General features: G+C 34.3%; 1 protein-coding gene across 1 annotated transcript in view; it reads left to right on the top strand.

The window, feature by feature from the left end:
- The window catches only part of inaD (inactivation no afterpotential D), a 649,339-nt gene that overhangs the window by 251,115 nt on the left and 372,817 nt on the right, over positions 1 to 25,407 (top strand). Inside the window, exons 5-6 of the mRNA XM_035090055.1 lie at positions 762 to 958; positions 12,140 to 12,231. Coding sequence (XP_034945946.1) covers positions 762 to 958; positions 12,140 to 12,231 — 289 coding nt within the window. The remainder of the gene's footprint in view (positions 1 to 761; positions 959 to 12,139; positions 12,232 to 25,407) is intronic.

Here is a 25,407-nt window from a genome sequence, read left to right as displayed (position 1 = left end):
CGTTGGAATATGTATATAATTGTAACGTTATTTTTCTGCCTCTTAAAGAGTGTACTCCATAACGCATCTTCCTTCAGGTAGGAATCCTGATTAGAACCATCCCTGGGAGACTACTTCTATTTTACCTAGGGTGCCAAGTTATTTTTATTCACCAGAATAACTAAACTAGTATAACTTAAGACTAATACTACTTCAATTGAAACTCAGTATTTCCAGAACGTAATAACTAACTCAAACCATCTTCTCTAACCTCGCCGATCGTAGATTTCGTACCAGTGTAATTGGTCTACGGACACCAATTGCAACTTGTTGCAGTTGTTAACGAGCTTTCAACGCTTGCAAACACGTTGTCTTTTCATTTTCAACTGATTTAAGTTCCATAAGTTTTATAAAAGCTCAACCAAATCTCTAATATTAAAAAACAAGTTCCGATGAGTAGGGTTTGCTGTTAGAAATGAATTGTTTTCTTTTCTAAAATAAAACGCAGTCATACTCAACAAGTGTTCACTTTTCTATTCATTGCTTGCCTATGCTACATTTTCCCGGCATTCAGCTTACAATTAGTTAAACGTACTTAAGCATTGACATAGACAATGAATTTAATTTTTGACTCCAAAAACAATGATTTATTTTTTCGAATATCTTAACAAAATGTTCGATTGATGAAGTTCAACAGAATTAAGTTAAGTCTTTTATTGTCGTGTAAACATGTATTGTGAACTTCATGTTCTAACAATAACCGTTTATGTCTTTCTGTTTAGGTAAAATAAAGAAAAAATATTCAAGCATTAGTAATGAAGTGATGCTAGTTACTCTGCAACGGAATGGGCGACATGTTGGTCTATTTCTTGCTGGTCATAAAGATAGGACAATGATGGGCAGTTTTGTGGCTGGGTTTGATAAAAAACAATGCAACGTAGCAACTGATCAGCTTAGGATTGGCGATGAAATTTTAGAGGTAATGTAAAAGCGATAAATATTATCATGGAAAAAATCATCACATGATTACAACTAAAATATTTTTGATAGTTCAAAAGATGTGTATACACTTAACATAAACGTTAACTTGATATATAACAAGTATTGACCACCTACTGCTTTCAACTGCATTAGAGCCGGCACGGGCAAGCAAGCATGCTGATTGTAATGTAATGTAATTTCCTTAATAATTCTGAATAAATTAGAACAAATGTGATTAGAAAAAATTCTGTAATACCAACAAATTGGCATGGTAACTATAAAACAATAATCAACATCTTTTTCATTTTTTGCGATCAAATATCTCGAAGAATAGGTCGGAAATAAAAAAAATGACATGGCAGAAATCTTCATGCACTGTAAAAAATAAAGAATTTCTTATAAAACATTAGCGATTCTTGAATATTCAAAAAGTTATTGATTATGATGTGCGGGCTCGAGCGGGCAAGAATTGTTTGTTACAGAAAAACAAAATGACGCGTACACTTCTACGCCTGCGAATGATTTTTTCGAAATCCTCGTTCAATTTTACGTGAAAAAAAACTTGGCTTAAGATGAAAGGTTTGATTTTCTATTAACCCTGATTGTATTTGTACCGTTTCTGGACTATCATATTAGCCACAGCCCGTGACTTTATTTAAATATTGTGCATAATTACGTCATATAAAAATAGGTTGATTAAAAAATATTTAAATAGTAATATTGTAGGTTGAAAGGACCACTTTCAGAAACGTATTGCTCTATAAGTGTATTTCAAGTAATGGGATAATTTTATGGATATTCAAAATATCCGGAAATAGTCCGATTTCTTTTATAAGATTTAATTTTTACTCCTTGACAACGATTTCATGGTTATAAATTAATTGATCCTGTTTTTATTACGTATCGGATTACGCACTATTACATAAGTAACGTTGCTTTAATACAAAAAATTCTTTGTTGGAAGAACTCTGATTTGTTGCATATCTTCTGCTCTTGATTATCCATAACGAATGCAATTGTAGTATGCGAAGAAATTCAGTTTTCAACAAGATTACGTGACGAGTGACCGTTTTTTGGTGGAATAAAAAAATAGATTTTTCAAGAATGTACTGCATGGATTAGGTTTTTAATCATTAATCTTATCAACAATAGCCCCCTTTCTGGGCTGTACGAAAATGTGAACCAAGTAAAAAGCATAATACTGTCAAGTTCTTATGGAAGCATAAAATTTCGATAGTGTTACGAACATTAAAGCCAATTAATAACTAACAGTCACGCCAAGTTAGTTAGTTATGAGTTTTTATGTTGAATATCTCATGAAACGTACTGAATTTTTTCTTTGCAACAAAACTTAAGAAATCAACTTATTTTACATATTGGTGATTGTTAGATTTGAATATTTTTTGATATTGTAGAAATCAATATTTTAAATATGACGGTCAATTTAGAGATTGTTTTGGTTGAAATTAAAGAAGAATATATTTTCGGATTAGATTTCTCAATCAAGCATGGTTTATTTAATGGATTCAAAGACCTTTTTAAAAAAAAATTCTCAGAAGAGATTAATGTTGTTTTGATTGATAAAATTAATTCTTCTTTACATAAATTTTCATAATTTATTCTAGATTTTCTTAAAAGATCTTCAAATTTTTTTTATGTAAATGATAAACTTTGTTTCGAAGAATTTTTATTAAAGAATATAAATATCTGCGCAAAATAATTCTTTTGATGTAGAAAAGTGTAACAGCATTAAACGGACGTTGGTAATGAACTTCTTATCAAACAAGCTAAACAAGCTTCTCGTCATATTCTCGTTCATTATAGGGTTAAAGTAGATACAGTTATGAGGGAAATGAAACAACAGGATGCAATAAAATCTTGTGATAGTTCTTGGGCTTCTCCTTTTATTCTTGTCCCAAAAAAAGGTGATGAAATTAGATTTTGTGTTGACTATCGTAAATTAAACGATGTCACAATAAAGGATTCAACGCTAATTTTTCATCAAGAAGACATATTGGATATGGTTCATGGTGCTCAATAGTTTTTTGCCGTTGATCTAAAAACTGTATATTGGCAAGTTGAAATTGCTACAGAAGATAGATCTGAAACAGCTTTTTGTATCAAGAATAAGGTTTGGTAATTTAAGATTCTTTCCTTTGGCTTCTGTAATGCTCCTGCCACTTTCGTCAAACTTACAAACATCGTATTAGAAGGTCTCCTTAGCAAAATTTGTTTAATTTATCTGGATGACATTAATATCATCAGTAAAAGTGTAAATGAACATTTTATTTATCTCCAAAATGTTTTCGAAATAGTCTAGTAGCCGTAAATTTAGGCCTCATGTTATCGTGCATTAATTATAGAATGATGATAAAAAGTTTTTGGTTAGATATTCTTGTAAAGGGTAATGAGGAAAATATTTGTGCAAATTTTTATTACTCGGAAACAATAATTATTATTGTTTATTGAGTGTCACAGTCTGGCAAATTGCGTTTTCCACCTTTCACCGCTTACATAGCGAGAACGGTAAGAGATATGAAAAAAAAGTCAACATTGTTTTTGTAGAGAATCGAATTCTCTACAAAAAAAGTCCGTGGAAGCACCTGTTTATTGTGGACAGGTAAAAATGTACAGCGCCCTAAAAATCGAGCATTTTGGGCGCTCCGGAAGAATATGCCGTTGAACGCCTTTTTAATAATCATTTAGAAAAAAAATATTTCTAATATATGAAAAAATCTGGGAAGATTCTAGAATGTTCAGAATCGATTTCAGAACATTTTTCGATTAGAATTTAAAAAAAAATGAGTTTTTCGATTTTTTATAATATCTTTTTATAATACCGTAAAAAATCGAAATGTTGTTTTTGGATTCTTTTACCCTTATTTTGGGACTGAAGTTATTTTATAATATGAAAATTATGTACAACAAAGTTTCATATCCTTATGTGAAGTGTATAAAACAATTTTTTGGAAATTTTTTTCAGCATTTGTTATAGATCAATTTTATAAACGAATGCGTAATTTTTAATTATTTGAAATTTTTTAATATCCAATTTGTAGGTTTTTTATAAACAATTATCAACAGAATGTTGGATTTCTTGAAAATTCATTTGTAGTATATATCAACATATTATTCCGCTTAACAACATAAATTAATAGAAAATAACATAATATACAAAAAACATAAAATAAAAAAAAAAATTTGTGTATTTTTTTAGAACGTATGAGAAGAATTAAAGATAAATAAAAAACCAAATTTCTGTCTTTACTAAGATGTCTTATTATATTCAGTAACGCAACATTATAAAGTATGTTTGATTATTTTCATAAAATATAGATAACAGAAAAAACGTAATTGTCATCAAATTTCGACTAAGATCAAAATGTTTCAATATTTCTTCAAAAATGCAAAAAAAAAGTAAAATTAACCATTTTTAAGAATCATATCTTTATCAATATTGAGACATCTCACTCTTCTTTTTTTATAAAGACTTCAATCCGAATTTTTTCTACTTAATGAAAAATTATGATTAGAATTACATGTTAATCGGAGTAAAAAAAATGTAGGTATAATATTTAACGAAATAAAATGATAAAAACTTTCTTTTACTGTTGTTTAGCTTTTTATTGTTAGCGTACGCTTTTTCCTATCTTTCGCTCGTCTTTGGTTATCGATCTATGTCTTGAGATATTCTGCAAATCTATGATGTAGTATTTTACGATCCATACTTATACAGGTTTGACATCCTTGTAGGCTAGGTAACTTTGACAACACCAGAATATCTCTAAAATATTTAGCCACTGCTTCTTTTTCCCTATCGGACTTTTTTTGTCTTGTTTTTCCATTGTGTAAATAAAATAATAGTCATAGTATAAAATAATGTATTCGCTGATAATTCCTACCTAAATATACGTATGTATCAATACAAATACAATTATGTAAGATGAGTAATTTTTATATAGAGCAATTTTATAATTACTTACCAGCAACTTCTATCTTTTTTCGTTTAAAGGTTTTATCATTTTCTGAAGTTAAAGCGTGAGATGCTTTTCTCTTGTTCGTGGGTATCTAGTTCTGGATTACTATTCACATCATCGTAATTAGAATCATTTTTTCTTCATCACTTGCTTCATTACCTTCTTCGTCATCATTGACAATTGCGGACATTAACAATCGTCATACATCCGTTATTTCTGCAACTGGAACAGGCATTCTATATAGATTTTCATGAATATCTTTATTATGCACCATAAAGTTAGCTAGCCGATCAACTTGGGATTCATCTATGTTTAACATTGCTGCATAGGTAGCTATATGTTTTCTTAGTGTAGTTCCTCTCAAAAAGCTCGGTATCAGTGCACCACAATCGTTTGCGAATCTTCTCATCAGAGGGCATGCTCTAAAGTATGTTTTTGATAATTTACTTCCACATGGTTTACTAAAAATATACTTATTGCTAGAAGGAATCTTAGCTTCTTTACGATATTTAAGTATTAAATCGATGCAGTTTACAACAATTGGGCTAATGAAAACTGGAACAATTCTTTCTCGTTTACCTCTCATAGTAAATCCTTTATATTATGCTCCATATTCTCTAGTATTTTTTGGAAGTTTGGACCAAAATCAATGTACTTTGTATCAAAAGAACCTATACGTTAGTTTGAAATTCATCAGTTAAATTTTCTAAATAAATGAAACACTGTTCCTGAAGATAATTATATAATGATTTAATGTCACTTTTTGATGGTAAAATCACTTTTTTCTGTCGTTTTTGAGCAATTTGATCTTCTAAGGCTTTTTTGTTGATTGTAGTAGGCACTTCCTCTTTCCATAACAAGAGAAAATTTTCCACTAATGATTATCTGTCATTATCTTCTGATGTTATACAATCGACTCTAAGTTTCTTTGCACATTTTTTCATGAGAGTAGTAAGATTCTGGGCTACGCTAGGATGATCATACCACATAATTTATTCGTTCCAAGAAGCTACTATTTTAATACTTTTTATTACATTGTCAAATTGTTCTGGATCAAATATACTTATTAATTCGTCGATAGTTTTATCTAAAATCATCATTTCTATTTTTAGCTGACCAAGTAATGGAAGTTGTGCCCTTATATGATCATAATGATGAGTTAGTGTATATTTTTCACATAGTTTATTGCCAAACTTAATAATAATTTCATCATACTTGATGCATCTCTCAACCACATCATCTTTAAAAACAGGGAATATTATCCTCCGTAATGTTTCTGATGCACAAGGATGAATAAAACCAGCTACTCTTCTTCTATCTCAAAGTACAGTTCGAGAACCTTTCTGATGAGAAATATTGCAGAATGGAATATGAAATCTAATTGAAGTTTTTGATAAGAATAATTTGTAATTTTCACATGGAATACATTCTTCAGTAGCATTCAATGATCCAGATTTGGATTGTCTAGGTACGATCAATATCCCCGTATTAAATTCTGGTAAATTTTTATGAAAAGTATCACCTTTCCTACGAATTGAAGCTATAATTAACTTCCCGGTGGGAAGTTATAGTAATGGGTCTGATCATGCGAATCGCTAATTTTGACATATCTCCATGTTTTAAGGCCCCCAGAGTTGAATACGATAGTTTTTACGTGGACGTCTGTGTGTGCGTATGTTCGTACGTGCGTTCGGAATTATTTTTCGCCTCGATTATCTCGAGAACAAAAAATGATATCGACGTGGGACCAACTGCATTCGACGCGTAATTACGTAACTTAGAACTGATTAGATTTTCAGCAAAATCGGTCTAGCTATTTTTTATGCAGAATCAAAAAACTGAAAAAAATAGTGAACTACCTAAATTCTGCAATTTATAAATTATACCATTTTTTAGACGGAATTTCGAGATCTTTTGAAAATATGAATATCAAATGTTCAGAATAATTGTACAGAAATATGATGACAGTATTTCATAGAAAAAAAAATTTTTTAAAAACGAAATCAGCAATAAAAAAATTTTAAACTTGTGTTGGGATGGAGAAAATAGCGTTGAGGATAATAAAATAGTCAATGATTATTGTTAATAATATGGAATTGTGTTCATAACAATTGAACATTGTTACTAACAAGTGATTATTGATCATAGTAATATTTGAATAATAGGTTTTAAATTGTTATAAACAATAAAAATAGGGACCCTTTCTATATATATGAGTACTTTTAACGCATAATTTTTTCGTTTACTAAAAAATGTTACCAACCGTATGCCATAAATGAAAACATACTTTTTTCGTGTATAACAATGAAATTGTTGTAAATAATGAAAAAAAGGATCTATGAGGTACATTCGAATTCTTCTAACGCACAATTTTTTCTTTTACTGAAATAAAGTAAGTAACCATATCAAATAAATAAAAACAGACTCATTTCGTTTATAACAATTCCATTTGTTATAAAAAATGGAAACGGGTTCTATTCAAATTGTTTTTTTATTTTTTCCACTGGGAATTTGGTCGTGTAGACCTTTCGGGTCGCACCCAGACCACTGCAGAGCACTGATATTTTTCTTTTGTTCTTTACTTTTGTTCGACAAATATGAAAACTTCTTGACATCATCTTCATCAGCATCTTTTAAAATCAAATGTCTTGAAAATTTGGTTTGTAGTTTTCTGCAAAACGGACAAATATGGCTTTTTGTTTTTTTTTTTTTACAGTAGGATCTTTAGACTTAGCGGTCGTGGGAGGAACAAGCAGTTTTTGAACGTCAATCGAAAGAGTGCTGTCAAAAGTAGATTTTTCTGATGCTGACGATTTCTCCAGGGATTTTTGTGTATTTTTTTGTGAACTATCACTAGGATCATAACTGAGATCATTTGTATCATTGCTACTGTGTATTATTTTTTCGACATGCAGATTAGAACTATAATCCACACTACTTTGATCTCTGGATGACTTGAACAAACTAATTTCCTCGTCAGAATTATTTCAATCAAACATGACCTTTTTGGAAATATTAATTATTTCACTAGGAAAAGAGAAACTAGGAGAAGAAAAAGTTAAGTTGGAGCACGAAGCGACAGCAACAGTGCATCCAAGTATACGTTGTGCGATACATGAACGCTCACAATACTCAGCATCGAATCAGAACTGATTCGATATCAATACTTTCAGTTCTGTACTTACCGTACTTTTACTTGAGTAAAATATTGATTTATAGTATTTATACGATTAATGATAAATAAAGGAATGATTTTACGACATGTCATTGCGGTATCAAATTTCTCATAGAAAAGAAGCAAACAACTCCTGTGATTTTATCGTTTTATATTGAATAGTTTGAGGACATGACTTCCTACATATTGTGTAGTTTGGGGACATTCTATTCTAGCAACAAATATTGGATATAAATCGTGTCCTCATACCTGCAGGTGGATTAAATGACCATCGAGTGCCATTATTAGTTATAAATATTGTGATGATCTTATGCTCTTGAGTGTACTGAGTAAATAGTCGTTTCATCTCAGCATTTGCACCAATGAAGTTCTCGCCACAGTCGGAGTAGAACGCGTGAACGATTCCAGTAGTGTTATCGCCAACTAGTTCCAAATGCACTCTACGTTGTCGAGCACATTGAAGACAGTAATGAATGAATGCCTTTATTGGATATCTTCCACCTATTATCCAATATTTTTGTCTGAGTTTTGTGAGTGTGGATTGTACACCACCATGTAGTATCTTATGATGTGCATCAGCAATGATTAGAGTAGTAAATGGTGAGTTTTTTGGTAGAATTGCAGGGTGCTTTTCTTCAGGATCGAGTTGTGATTGTGGGAGTCTGCCCCGTATTCTCAGAATTCCATTATCAAATATTTGAGCAGTCAAACGAGTGACAATGTTGTTTAGTGGGAGTTTTCTATTGTCGGCTAGTGTCATGAGTTCATAGGTAAAATAAGCTGCCTGCGTTGACTTTATCCAATAATTTCTTGCTGCTGTTGAGTCTAAAGGAGTAATATTTTTTGAAGTTTTAGGTATTCTTCGAAGAATTGACGCGGCTTTCATGATTGTAGCAGTTATTCTGATGAGTTTGGTGAGTGTTGAATACCTGTCGAGTAACTCCCATTGAGTTGGAGTCTCGAGTGTCGTTGCAACAGAAGAAAGACCAGGTTTTGCTCTAATGTTGAAGGCCTGTTCGTTGAGTGGATGATTTTCTGGCCAGTTTTCTTCAGACTTTGTCAGCCAGGTAGGTCCTGACCACCATAAGTTGTTGTTGAGTAACTGGGTGGTAGTGATGCCTCGTGAGGCACAGTCAGCTGTATTGTGCTTGCCCAGAATATGGCTCCAGTGTGCATTAGGCACAAGATCATAAATTTGCTGTACACGATTCTGAACAAATTCCTTCCATCTGTCTGGCTGAGTGTTGATGCATGTAAGTGTTACTGATGAGTACGTCCACAAATATTTCGAGTGTATGTTCACATGTAGAGTAGCTTGAACGTAGTGAATGAGTTTGGCTAGCATTGAGGCAGCGGTTAATTCTAGCCTCGGGATCGCTAGTTTCTTCAGTGGTGCGACTTTTGTCTTTGCACAAAGTACCATTATTTTGGGCCCTGTGGATGGCGAGTAAGATATTTAATAAACGGCTACAGCCATTGCATCTTGAGAAGAATCAAAAAACCCATAGAGTTCTCATTGTGAGTGGCTTTATGAGTTTATCCATCTAGAAAGAGAAATTTTATTAAGTGATGTGAGATCATCTCTGATGCTTTGCCACTTAGCAGCGAGTAGTTGAGGAACTTGTTCATCTCAGCTCAACTTCAATAATCAAGGCTCCTGCAGAAGCATCTTGGCACGTACTGTAGTGAGAGAAGCAAATCTCAATGGATCAAATATCTGAACTACTTCAGATAAAATAAGGCGTTTAGTGATTTTAGATCCTGAGTTTTGAGTTTTTGATGACAAATTAAATGCATCGTTGAGTGGATTCCAGTTGAGTCCGAGTATTTTCGTATTACAGTCTTTAAATGAAATTGGGGTGGAGTGACCTTCTGATTGACAGATGTGTCTAAATACTGACGAGTTATTAGAGTGCCATTTTGCCAGTAGGAAACCGCCCGCCTTGCACAACTCAATGAGTTCGTTAGCAACTTGAATTAATTGTTCAGGAGTGTCCGCTCCTCCAAAAATGTCGTCGACGTATCTGTCTTTTATTATTGCCTTAGAGGCTAGAGAAAACTGATGACCTTCGTCCTCCACTAGTTTTAGCAAAATACGTACACCGAGATATGGAGCAGATCTTGTTTCGTAGGTGACAGCGGTGAGTTGATAGGGAGTGATTTCTCCCTTGTGATTGACCCAGAGAATCTGTTGGAGATGCCAGTCATCTGAATGTACCATAATTTGACGATACATTTTTGTAATGTCAGTAGCCAACAGATATTTGTGTTGGCGTATCCAGAGCAGTACATCCGTGATGTCACATTGTATTTTCTCTCCAGTGAATGAGATGTCATTGAGTGAGACTCGTGTAGTAGTTGAGCTAGAGCCATTAAATACCACTCTGAGCTTGGTAGTTGTGCTAGTGGATCGTAAAACACCATGATGAGGCGAAAAATATTGAATTTGATGTTCTTTGGCGTTTGTAGCATCTACCATGTGTCCCAGTTGTTCATATTCTTACATGAATTGAGTGTAGAGTGTTTTAAGTTCTTGATTCTTGTCTAGCCTTCTTAGTAATTGTTGGAAACAGTGGTAAGCGGTGTGATAGAAGTCCCCAAAAGTGTTCTCTGGTGCCTTTAGAGGTAGTCTGACAATGTATTTGCCCGAAGAGTAACGTTAGTAGGAGTTGGTGAAATGATTTTCACAATATTGGTCACCTGAATTTCTTGGAGTAAGTTGAGTTGTTGGAATCTCCTCTTCAACTCTGGAGTGTGTGGAGTTTTGAGTGGCTGATGAAGAGTGCTTGGGGAGATATTTGAGATTTTCAAGTGTCCTTATGCGAGCAGTGATGAAGTCAATGAGTTGCTGGAAAGACGGGATCTCTGCAGAGTCCCCAATGGACATTTCCGACCGTTGTCAGGAGTGTTGAGAGTGTGGCTGCTTTGATGGAAGCACGCTTGACGTCCAAGTGTTCACCGGAGATGAGGTCCAGTTGTGCAAAAACAAGCCGACGCTTGTTTTCGAAGCTCCGAGTAAGCTCCTCCCATGTTGCCTCGAAGCTTTCTTCAGAGTGCGGTAAGGAGACAATTAAATCGTGAGCTTTCCCCTCAGTGTAGTGCAGGAGGTATGCAAATTTATGCACACCATCTAATTGAGTGTTGTTTCTCACTCGTGACACGAAGGCTCCGTTGAATGGCACCCAGGTGGAAAAGGTTTCTGCAAACTTAGCCATTGGAAGTTTCGGCAAGCTTGAGAATAATGGCAGTCTTGACGCTAAGATGGTAGAAATGCCTGATGAGTGTGATATAAATGTAGATAGATCTTGTCTCGGCTGGGAATCAAATTCGCTACCTACAGTGCGCCAGGCTGGCACGCTGCCACTTAGGTCATGATGTTGGTTTTCTCATTATTAAAGGAGGCATAATTCTCGCAGATTTACATTATCATACTATTTAATAGGCATAATTATGAACTTTAAATTCCCTTATTTTTCGGGGTACAGAAATTTTGTAAACCTGATACTCTAAACACTCTAGCATTATGGGCAGATCTAACTTTACCCGAGTAAACATGGATAAACTTCGTTCATGGTTGCATACAACCTATAAAAAAATCGAGAGAAAGATAAGTAAAAAATATAAAATTTTACTGTTTCTTAAAGTAAACTTTATCGTCTGTTAAGGCAAATTGTACATAATCTATCAAACATAATTTTTGAGTTCATTTCGATTTCCTCTGAAATTAACAATAAGCTGTATGATATAAGTATTCAATTCACTGTTGTGAAGTATTTTCAATATTTGTCTGCGGCTGACTGCAGATTGGCATTGTACTATCTAGCGTAGAAACCGGTAATTACACCGACGGTCAGAAACTTACCTCAGGTTAGAACGAATGTACGCGGTTAGCAAAGTAAAATCATCAAGAATCACTTCTATTCAAATACTCGTCACTGCTGATTCTTTTACGGACATAAGCTGTTATTCTATATTTTAATCTATAGAAATGTGAATTTTCCTCACTTATGAATCTTTCAAATTTTAGGTCAATGGTCATGTTATCTCAGGTCGATGTCATCTGAATGCATCTGTTGTGATAAAAAAACTACCACAAATGGTCATTAAAATGATTATAAGGTATGTAACTTCAACATTAATACTTTGCAAGTTTAATTAAGTGTACACCGGTAAGTACTTTCTGCTTTACATAGGAAAACTCAAGCATTGAATCATGAATTATTTAATAAGTAGAATTTACACATTGTTTTTTCGAGCAAAATACTAGTTACTAGACTTGTTTCTCGGCATCAAATTATTCATTAGATACTACACATGATTTTATTGTTAGATATGGATAATTCTTAAAATAATAAAGGTGTTTCAATCTCATCCCTGTAGACTAATAGCTCGGTTTATCAGTGATTTATAGATGTTCAACTCATTTAATTGCTTAACAGATTCTAAATGATTATGAACTAATCTATTTTTGCAAAACCATCAGTTAATAAACATAAAATGAATACATTTTATCCAATGAAAAATTTAACATCACTGGAAAATTCTATGTATTCTTTCTAGTCACTTTAATTTAATTTTATATAAATAAAATCATCTATGCGCTTAGAGAATACGCCGTTGACCACCTAGTACATTAACTCAACTCTACTTACCCAATCAATAACATTAATTCACACTGTATAATATTTTTCTTCATGCAGTTGAACGTCGTGGCTATCCCGCCAACTCGCTTGTTGCCAGCACAACATCATTTATATATATATAATAAATAATATCTATTGATACCTAATTTAAGACCTTTTTGAATACTTTTCAGCAATATGAATCAAAATATGGTTAAATGTATATAAGCTGAGATACATGTAAGTCGTAAAGTTCATTCAGGTGCAATGACAAATGTATTTGATAATATTGTAAAGTAAGACTAAATAACAACTTCAGAAAATTAATGTATAAAAAAAAAGTTTATTAAAGATTGAGAGCAATTAATAAAATGAAAAGAATACGTCCGGTCAACTCAAGTCTCGGTCAAACACTGTAGATAAACAAACTCTCCCCTCGTTGCTATAAACAATCTAATCGTCAAGCAATCATCGTTAACTAACAAACTGTCGTTAATCTAATAGTCATTAAATGATGACATACAAATATTTTACATTTCTTCCGATCTTCTAAAAATTTCGGAGACGTAAAAAAGATCATTGGTAATGATTTCAAACAGAGGGTAAAATTTTTGTGCTGAGTGGTAAGAGTATTCATGGAATAACGCTATAAATGTTCATAATAGAAAATTTTCAATGAGTATGTCTTGGAGTCATCTACGAACAAATGTTGAATTCTCGTTGAAATTTTGATTTTTAGTGTTTTGAAATTTGAACTGACAGCGTTACACTTGGGGTCGAGTTTTGCACCTTTTGTAATTATTAAAGTATTTCCGTTTATAATTTTTGATAAGTCTGTGCTGTCTTATTGACAAAGGGAAACCAAAAGTCGCACTTAATAATTATTTTTTATTGTCTTCAAAACTTTTTCAAAGTCACGCAATCGAGAATTTCTCTGCGATGTTATGCGTTCGTCTGTAAACTGATCTAAAGATTATAAACAAACAAATTGCTGAGAAAGGAAAAAAATAAAGTGTGAGAATTTCAAGAAAAGCCCTCTCAGACAAAGCAGAGAAAATAAATTAACAATGATTACTTAAAAGTTCTTCTACTATATAAATTAGAGTTTTTTTTTTTTTATGAACAATGATTTTTGTTTTTTTTTTATTTCTTTTCGAGAAGGATACAATTTATTTTGAAATTGAGATAGTTATTCTTGAGAGAAGTATGATTCGCATTTGCTGTCAAATTAGCATTAAAATGTACCCTTATATACAAAAGATATAAAGATATAAAGTTAACAAAGAGAAAGGTAAAAAAAGTCATGACTCAATAGATTGGAAAAAAGTATTTTTAAAAAATAAAAAAAAAAAAATGTTCAACAAGCAGTTCTGGACATCGCTTAATTTTTCTCATTTCTTCTATGCATAATGAATATTTCTTTCTTTATTTCTTACTGAAAAGGTGCTCAATGGCACCCTCTGCCGGAGCGCCTGAAACAGTCGATTTTAGAGTGTTATGTCCGAGTTTCTTCAATTCAATAATTTAAATTAATAACTACTAAAAAAGCCAAAATTTAGGGTAAAGGGTAGCGCGCTTCCATGAAGGAGGCGCTCGGACTAACAATAGATTTCAGGGTACGAAAAGTCGTTCCCTTTAGTTAATTTTGATTTAGGGATTCGTTGTGATCTTAACCGGGTGTGGCGGTTTTACGTAGTTTATCGTGCGAGGAGTTGAGTATGGAAGGAAGAAAAAAAAGAGAAATAATAAAGATCTGACTTCAATACAAAAAATTTATACTTACTATGAAAAGGGGACAAAAAAAAGAAACTATCATGCTTACGCTTCTTCAGCAAAAATTCTTTGCCAAGCTTTTTCAGCAAGCACTCTATCAGCTGCGTTTTCCGATTTTACATTATCTTAATTTTTTGAATACGCAATATCGTACCCTTCACACGCTGCATCCAATGGATTTACAGCAGGACCACCACGTCCTAATCGTTTTTGTAATTTTGTGCCGGCTCCATAATACTGATATCAGGAATGTGTAACTCAAATGGCAATTTATTTATGATTGTATTAACTAAGCCGGTGCCACGTCTATACTGTCTCATAACCCGAGCCATACTGAAATGATTTCTATAAAAGTAATGCATTCATACTTTAGCTCTTTAGTTGACATCGAGATGAAGTTCAAGAAACAAATAACTCAATTACCGGTGTTGAATTTCGACAACGTCGTGCCACAAACTGTAGAAATTTAACGCCATGGTAATTTACTACTAAGTAGCGTTCGCAACGTTATATGTGGCCCCTCAAATTGTGGTATAAAAAATTCTCTCTTAGCACTTATTATACACCTGAATGGATTACGATTTAGAAATATATATTTATATTTCAAATCCATACATCAGCCAAAATATAAATTTTTAGGAAAATTACTTGAACCTGTAGATGGTATGGATTATTTTCCTTTCAATAAACATGAAGCAGTTGTAAAACCAGAGCAAGCAAAACCGAATTCAATAATGATATTTGATGACGTAGCTTGTGAGAAACAAGATAATATGTGTGCTTATTTTTGTATGAGACGACACAAAGATGTTGATAGCTTTTATTTCTGTCAAACTTATGCACGTATTCCCAAACATCTAGTGCGAGATGATACAAATTTTCTCGTGCTCTTCCGACAAGATGATATGATTGATCTTTTTCTGCGTGACACTATCATCAGTTACGGTATTCTTTCAACCTATGCTTGATAATAGAACCGAGTACACTAATAGAGTGATAAAACAACACGCTGAAGAATATCATATTTAGCTGACCTTCACGCCAGTTGCTCATCCTCAGGCTAATCCGGTGGAGGGCGTTCATCGCACTTTCAAGCCAATGACTTCATCTACTTGTATATATACGATCATCGTACAAGGAGATCTACAGGTGGGAGCACATGTATATCATCCAAATAAAAAATTGAGCAAAGCGTCAGAGCACTTTTTATCTAAATTGGCACGAAAATATAAAAAAATCAAGCACGCAGTAAAACGACCAAAGGGTGTCCCCATAATACCTGCAGGAACCCTCATTTCCTGCCAACAGCCAATGTTTGAAGACCTCCTACCACCAGAGGTGCCCAGGACGCAAGACTGTCTGATAGAATTCTTCGGCGGCTCGAATATAGCTTCTAGAAAAGTGGAATATCTACTAGCCCGCATCGGATATTGGGTATAATTAAGCCTCCTGGATCTATACTATCGATTCGCCTACACATGGACAAACTACCATCCAGAGGTAAACGAGGATATACCCCAAGACATAGTACCAGACTTTCGTCCTTCACCACAGCTTCAGAGATTATATGCCAGAAGAGGTTTGACGAGAGATGACGTCATAGCACTGTCAGTGTATGGGGTCGATCCTCTTATATTATCAAAATCACCGAGTCAACCATTGGTATATATAGCCCCTATAATCACCAGACAGAAATAGGCTTTGGACACATTCCACGAAAAACTGATCCGAAGGTCATTTTTGGAGAAGGCTGCAAGAAGCTCTGAAGAGTAGTTTACCTTCCAGATACATTATGCAGGAGAAAAGTGCATGAGCTGCTTAAACCTCAACTATAACTACTCACAATGTCACCCACCCCTTCGGCCCGATTTATGCTTAGGCTGTGGACAGCCTGGAATAACAACAATAGACTATTACGCTTCAACACCACATGGCACATGCGCCGAAGCGCTGCGACGACGAACACCAGAGCTGATGGTTTCGCCTGATGACTTCTAGTTCACACCGTCATCAGGCTCTACTAGATTATAGATTGGAGCACTAGTGATATTCATTCTAATGATCGCGTTTCTTTGTCTGCATTTTGCTTTCACGGGTGATTTCAAGGTCGTAGCTCTTCCGTATGAAGACTATCATTAAGGGAAAATTGAGAAAGACCAAAAAGACTCTAGTTATGTTCTCAATAATTTATAGTAGTAAATATGGATTGTTTATGTTAACTGTAAAATAAGAAAGTTCCCGAAGACTACTCAAAGTCTAGTTTAAGCATAGTCTGTAACCTTGTCGAACGTAAAAATGTGACTGAAAACCAGTATTGTGATAGTCTAAGAAAATATTACTTTTTGTATTTTTGTACTTTTGTATTTTTATAAGTCTATACAAGATGTTTATTTTCCAAATAATTGACTAGATCTAAGATCCGTCTGATGTATACGTTCAATTAATATATGTCAAATATTTCTAATCAATGTATCAGTACTGAAAAAGAAATTACTACTCTCCTTTAAGCCTTCCAGTCCTTGAAAGCAAAATTCTATATCAATACACTTTTCTGCTTTTGGGACATCCCTTCTGGATCGTCCAATCAGGTGTTTAATAATTGCACTTGTTTCAAGGACATAAATAGTCTATTCTTTGCATTCCTTCGTTCCTGGAAAATTGTATTATTGCTTCTTGCCTCTTTTTAAATAAAATTTTAAATAACATTGACTCTCGGGACGTCCCTTCCGGATTGTCCAGTTAAGATAATAAATAAAAATAAAACATAATTTCCTACATAAACATAAAGATGATAAAGGTCTCGCCCAAGGTCAAAGGGTATTGCTCCCCAACCAGTACAGTATTAAAGTTCAAATATTGTAACATCTGAAATCAGCACTGTAGTGTAACAACAACAAACGACCAGTACTCGTCTGTATGAGTTCATCGGTGCCTTCCTCCTGGAAGCATAGAACTCAAGGTCATTTGACTGAATATTACCATCAGATTTAGAGGTCCCTTCTGCGCAAGACCGGGTACAGCTGCTGAAGCTAAAACGTAAAGTAACTCTCACGGAATAATCCATGACCTCCTCAAGGTCAAATACTTTGGTTTATACAGAGTCACCCAGACGTAAGTCTGAGACATAAATTGTAATACTGTTTGTAAGGCTACCCTATGCTCTATTACTAATGAAGGTGAATGAGCTCCGACTTGAAAGTATTGCCGTGGGTTAGTCCACTTTCTAGAGGCATAAGCTAGCACTACACTTGCACGAATTGCCACCCCGGGATATTGTAACAAGACGAGCAAAGATTCTGGCCCTCCGTGGCAAGTGGCGACATCTTCTTCATCCACCGACACTACTACTTATCGAGTCCACCTGAGGGAGAAATCCCTGAGATCTGTTATAGGTACCATAACTTCTTCCAAACACTACCACCGAATATGTCGAGGTCTACTTCATCGACCGAGGGCACAAGGTCAGCCCACCTAAAAGTTCATCGAAAGAGGCGCTGCGACGGCCGAATGGGAGGAGCCAACTCTGTGGAGGAGGGTCCCGCGAAGACGCCTAAAAGACGCCGCAGTTTAGCCGACAGTTCAGACTACAATTAGCAGTAAATAGCTCGTCTCTAAAAGGTACAAACCGTCGCTGAGCACGAGTGAGGCGTCTTTTCAACGTGCGAAATTTCAAGTAACATTTCACCGGAAGTAGACCGGGGGTCAAGAGAAAATAGACGTCCCGGACACTCGGACGGCCATCAGGAAGTCAACAGACATTCAGAACAAGAAACCGGGTCCATTCTCCCGAGAGCTCAACTGGTCTTCGACGTGCATAAATCCCACGCTGAACAGGAAAGAGATTCAGCCAAGGATGTTCCAGGTGCCATCATCCAGAGACTACACCGGTAAGCTCAGATTCTCATTGCTCCAAGGGCATTGTTATATATAAATTTGTAATCTCCGTCCCGTACCCGAGCCGTGCCGTTTTATTTACAAGTCAATTGATTATTGTAATTAAATCCTTTATCTCTGGAATTAAGCAGCAAGTAGTATGCATTACTATACATTGAGGACGGAATTCCTCTAGGTACCCCCCCTCTCGCGATTTGCATGCAATTTTCCAGGGATCCAAGGAATTCCCCAAAGACACGGCTCTACAATCGAAGGAGAGGAGTTTAGTCCTCATACTCGAGATTCACGTACTCTCGAGGGTCGCCGACCTCATCCTCTCGACTAAAATTACTTGTTTATATAATTCGATGTTTCTCATTCCGCCTTGCTCTTGGTCCATCGGAATTGCTACGTGAGGACCACCAAAAGGTAGGTAAGGAATCATATTATACGTTTGCAGCTCTAATAACACATTCTCTACAATCACCTATACTACTCAGCTAGAATAAAATCCAGCTCAATCCCTGGTAAAGCAGGAAAACGTCTTATACTAGTCACATAATCGAAAGAAAGGCCTATCAACTCTTCCCGTTCTCTCAAAAAGTCCAGTTGCGTATAAAAATTATAATAGTTTACATAACCTATAACACATAATTCCCTTTTCCCTCAGTGTTTCCCAAAAGTATCTCCCACAACCTGGAGGCTAATTATTTCAACATATTTAATTAATTCTTTTAACTGTTCAGATAATTTCTTTAATTCTAAGATAAACCAATTAAAAAAATCATCACCTCGTCGTAGACTTAGATTTAGAATTATTAAATGAGAAATGTACATAAAATGCTACACTGCATGTGTTCTGACTTCGAGTCGGCCGAATGAGCAAACTGAAAACTAGTGGACTGTAATAATTAAGAGCAGAATAAGAACAAAAGGTTGGATGCTAGAAGGTTCTAAAATATAGTTTATTAACACAGAACTGCTTGAGTTTTATAGTTTTTATTCAACAATAACACTTAACATACTCAATAGAATTTAATAATCACTACATCTAGTTGAGTTGACTGTACCATAATTGTTTGTACACTTATGAGTTGTCCAATGGTTATTTTTTCACCAAATAACATAGTCTCAAAAACCAGTGAATAGCAACATTTACAGTATACACCAGAGTTATTCGGGGGAGCGATGTATAGGTGAATGTCCGTGAGGCACTATGGCGTCGACGCCAGTTCAGCTTCGCGCCCAAAGACACTACAAACTGAATATACTGGACCACTTGCACTGATGAGAGTGATTTGATGATTCACGTATCTTAGTGAGAGGTGTCTGAGTCTCTTTGACCGTACTGTATTGTACAACGAGTAAGCTGACCGCAAAAAACTGCGATTTGACTGCGAAAAATTATACAGAGATGACCGCGTGATTTGCCTGGAGCTAACTGACGCCACAAGTGCTCGACCGCGTGCTTGTTGGCGTCACTAGGGCCGTAGAGTTGCCTTCTGGGCCATGAGGGAAATACTTCCCGATGATTGGTCCAGTGAGTTGACTGACGCGCCGGTGGACAAGTCCGGCATTACGAAATTTTGAATATTTCTGACTAACTGACTTGGGCCCCTCCAAGTCAGAACAGCATGGAATATGTTTCTGTTTATTGTCATCTGGCTCAAGTATACATTCCAGATTAGCATACACAACATATGGAACTTGTTCCTTATTTTTATAATTATTAAATTTAATTTTTTTATCTTTTAGTGGGAAAGTGATCGCAGTATTATTCACAATCTTCGCGATGATTATTGTGAGAGTTTTTTAATTTACAATGTCATAAACGATGATCGCGTAAATATTTTTTTTGTTTTACCATAAGAAATTTGAGATCCTACTAATCTAGAGAGATCATTAATTATACAATAATGATAAATAGTTTTTATATTATTATTATTACCAACCTTAATATCACTTGCTACCATTAATAAATGTATACATTTCTCGTGACGGAATTTACTCCAGTATAATAAAGCTATTTTATCATTATTATTTAGTTTATAAACATTAACAGAAAATTTTTTATTAACTTCCCAGTGGGAAGTTATAGTAATGGGTCCGATTTTGCAAATCGCTAATTTTGACATATCTCCACGGTTTAAGGTCCCCAGAGTTGAATACGATAGTTTTTACGTGGACGTCTGCGTGTGTGTATGTACGTATGTGCGTATGTGCGTATGTTCGTATGTTCGTACGTGCGTTCGGAATTATTTTTCCGCCTCGATTATCTCGAGAACAAAAAATGATATCGACGTGGGACCAACTGCATTCGACGCGTAATTACGTAACTTAGAACTGATTAGATTTTCAGCAAAATCGGTCTAGCCATTTTTTATGTAAAATCAAAAGACTGGAAAAAAAAGAAATTACTACATTCGAATTCTTCTAACGCACAATTTTTTCTTTTACTGAAATAAAGTAAGTAACCATGTCAAATAAATAAAAACAGACTCATTTCGTTTATAACAATTTCATTTGTTATAAAAAATGGAAACGGGTTCTATTCGAATTGTTTTTTTTTTCCACCGGGAAGTTGGTCGTGTGGACCTTTCGGGTCGCACCCAGACCACTGCAGAGCACTGATTTTTTTTATTTATTCCTTCAAATATTTAAATATCATGCAAAATTGTTGGAACATTGATACCTTTATACTGGAGAACTGTTGAATAATGTGGATATGATGAAGTTCTTGTAGAATTCATTTCAGCTGGATGCAAAGCTGCAGTAACTGTCCAAAGGAAGCAGCATTGGTCATTATTCTTGATGTTTAGCACTGCTGTTTCATTATGAATGAACTTTGGTAGAGGAATAGAAGTTGATGTTCCTGTAAGCAATGGATCATACCCATTGATATTTACTTGGAGATGAACAATTTCCACCATAGACCATCCTGAATCTTTTTCTTCAAAGTCTTCAACTTTAGTTAATAAAACATCAATGCATTTTTCTTTCATAATTCCTTCTATGTCACTCGATAGCATAGATAGATAATTTGCAGCCAAAGAAAAGTTCACTATTATGCAGCTATTATTGTTAATTATTTGTTTTAATTTTTCACAAAAATTATTTTTGCATCATTAAGAATATTACTTAAATTTATATGTTTCGAATTAACAATTGATCCAGTAGAAATTCGAAGTTTAAATACATTTTTTTCCTCTCTCCAAACTACTGATGGCTGTTGATCATCACTTCGAAGGTCACCCCCTTGCACATAACTTTGCTCGTAGATAAATTTTTTACAAAGTGTTCTAAGGATGAAAATTGTTCATTGAATTTTTATCTTCTCACCAACTGATAAGCTACCTCGCAATAGTCGATTTAATGATGCAATGTTCCTTTCTCTTATCTCCAACCATTTGTTTACAGCTTCATCTTTACTTGGTCTACTCAATGACGAAAGAAGCACATAAAGCTTCTCCCATCATTTTTATCAAATCCTTGTCATAATCCCCCATTTTCACTTGTTAAGTTTCAATTGATATTATTCATCGGTTTCTTAAAATTCATATGTACACTTTTACTTGTTCACTTTCAAGAAAATACCACAACAGTACCTCCAGTTATTGATTGTAAAAATAAAAAACTACTCTTAAACACTACTTGATTTTTGTAGTGAGTTGTGAATAAAGTCACATTCTAGAAATATTTTTCTTTATCTTGTTGATTTTTTTATTCACTAGTATATTGAAATTTACATCTTTACATTGAGACTTTCCAAATAAAAATGCACGAACAGTGCCACCAGTTATTTATTTATATAAAACAAAGTATCCGCAGACGCCACCTTATTCTTACAGTTATTTTTCAGGTGACGTCACTTGTGAGAAACTATTTTTTAGCTTCAAACGTCACCACACTTGATAAAAAAACAACCCCTTAACGTCATCTGATTCAATGTTTTTAATGTGACGTCACTTTATGATAAATCTTATACAACAGCAACAATTACCCATCAAAGTACTCCTATTAAAGACATACCTGTAGTAAGGTATTTGAAATGTTCGATTCTAAGCTCTTGTCCAAAGAATTAGATACAAAGTATGGCATACGAAAGTTAAAAGGTAATCGACTGATGATGGGTGATTCTGAAGTCAGGTTCGACAATAATTTTATTTATATTGGTGATAAAAAATACAATACTACTTCTGGTCTATTGGAATTATTATTTATGAATTCACCTGATCAATCAAAAGTAACAAAAGAGGATGAAAACACTTATGGCAGAATTATCAGTATAACAAACGCCTATCGAAAGCATTATCTTCCTGACAGAAGTATCAGAGTAGATAAGAATATAAAAAAATTCACCGACATAATCAGTAAATATATAACAAAAAGTGGGGAAAGTTCACCACAATATATACTAACGAAATTTTATCAATTTTAGAGGAATTGCGTGGAGCTGAAATCATTTATTAATCTGATGTATTCTACACAGCTACTCATTCTTTGAAGGACTTTTGAAGTGAGAGACTTAAAAATGAGTGTTGACGTTTTTGGACGACAATTAGTGAAAAGTGCCGTTCGTCAGCCTCCTGGTAAAGGATTCAAATTAACTGTGGATCAACAGTTTAACATGGATAATAAGAGATTGTGTAATCTCACTGAACCAGTAGATTTGAATGATGCAACATCATTAGGAGTATTTAAAAAAAAAAATAACAATTTTAAAAAAATTTATTAAAATAGAATTACGTCTGTTAAGCGAAACTGTAGCAAATTTGGGAAGAATTGTTGAAGAAAATATAGAAAGAATCAGAATCATTAATGTTCAAGTAGAGCAACATATTAAATCATCACAAGAATTAGCTGAAAGTATCAAACAATTGGAAGAAAATATTCGGAAATATCTTGATCAGTAGCATCATGAACAAGGAGAAAAAATAATAACTAAAGAACTGCATAGACCGGTTAGAAGAAATTATCAACGACGAAATTATGATATACATGGGCTTGATGAAACTTGGCAAGCCGATCTAGTTGACATGACAGCATATAAATCTTATAATAAGGTCATCAGTATTTATTGACTGTTATTGATATTTTTTCAAAATACGCTTGGGCTGTGCCCACAAAATCTAAAAATGGTAAAGATGTAGCCCATGCAATGAAATCAATTCTATCACAATAAAGAGTGCCAAAATTTTTGCATGCTGATAGAGAAAAAGAATTTTACGATAAAGAAATTGAAGCACTTATGAAACAATATAATATCAAAATGTATTCCACATTTAGTAATCTTCGGGCATCTATATGTGAACGATTTAATCGCACGTTTAAAAGTCAAATGTGAAAACATTTTACGTTGCGAGGTAATTACAAATGGATAGACATCTTACCAAAATTGATGACATCATATAACAATAGCAAACATAGAACCATTAAAATGAAACCGATTGATGTTACTTCGGCCAATGAGAAACAATTACGTCATACTATCTACAATAATCATAAACTTAAAGTTCAACGAAAAATGAAAAAGACCAAATTTAAGGTTGGGGACTAAGTATGCATAGATAAATATAAGCATGTCTTTGAGAAGGGATACACCTGTAATTGGACAACTCAAATCTTTAATGTGAGTCAAGTATCGAACACTGATCTAGTAACCTACAAGCTTGTCGACTATCAAGATCAACCGATTGAAGGAGGTTTTTATCAAGACGAATTGACTAAGGTTCAATATCCTGATATTTATTTGGTAGAAAAAATTCTGAAAAAACGTGGTAATCAAGCTTTTGTTAAGTGGTTAGGATTTGATAAAACACACAATAGCTGGATTAACATCAAAGATTTATAATGTCTCTAACTGATGAGTTAGAAACAATGACTGCAAAAATGTCTTTAGCAGAAGAGCTAGAAACAATGGCTGACAATATGTATAGTGATGCTCAAAAATTATCATGTTATACAAAAGATGAAGCTGCTAATATTGAATGGATACTGTTCTGACTTGGAGGGGCCCAAGTCAGTTAGTCAGAAATATTCAAAATTTCGTAATGCCGGACTTGTCCACCGGCGCGTCAGTCAACTCACTGGACCAATCATCGGGAAGTATTTCCCTCATGGCCCAGAAGGCAACTCTACGGCCCTAGTGACGCCAACAAGCACGCGGTCGAGCACTTGTGGCGTCAGTTAGCTCCAGGCAAATCACGCGGTCATCTCTGTATAAAATTACGCAGTCAATTCGCAACTTTTTGCAGTCAGCTCACCCGTTGTAGTAAAAAATACGGTCAAATAGACTCAGACAACTCTAGTGAACATTAGTGAACCATCAAAATTACTCTCATCAGTGCCAGTAGTCCAGTAGAGTCAGTTGTAGTGTCTTTGGGCGCGAAGCTGAACTGGCCTCGACGCCATCGTGCCTCACGGACATTCACACATACATCACACACTCGAACAACTCAGGTGTATAGTGTGCCTGTTGCTATTCACTGTTTGAGACTTTTTTGGTGAAAAAACAACCATTAGACAATTCATAAGTGTATGAACAATTAAATTACAGTCAACTCACATAAACTTAGTGATTATTATTTTCTATTGTCTAAGTTAAGTGTTATTTGTTAATGCAATCTATAAACACCATACAATTTGGTGGTTGTGAACTATTTTTCAGGAACCTTCTAGCATTCAACCTTTTTCGTTGGTTTTCTCTTATCATTACGGTCCATAAGTTTTTTAGTTTCCTCATCCGGCCGACTCGAAGTCAGAACAGAAACCTTTAACTCATAAAGAACAACAACAAATTAAAAGAGAAAAAAAAAAAATTGAACGTCCTGATAAAATTAATAAACGAATGTTGAAAGAATTAAAAAAAAAAAATATGTCCATTAAGAATGACAATGATTTTGTCATATTATTTGTAGAAGATGAATCCAATACAAACTAATGTAAATAATTTATAATATTTTTTTTTTTCTTACAAATTATTTTTTTTTCATAAACCTCATATTTACAATAATTCATTTACACTATT

Source organism: Chelonus insularis, unplaced genomic scaffold, assembly GCF_013357705.1.
Source record: "Chelonus insularis isolate UGA/USDA-ARS -01 unplaced genomic scaffold, ASM1335770v1 contig_72_pilon, whole genome shotgun sequence".
NCBI lineage: Eukaryota > Metazoa > Arthropoda > Insecta > Hymenoptera > Braconidae > Chelonus > Chelonus insularis.
The sequence above is the reverse complement of the archived record's forward strand: the minus strand, read 5'-3'. Positions and strand labels throughout refer to the sequence as shown.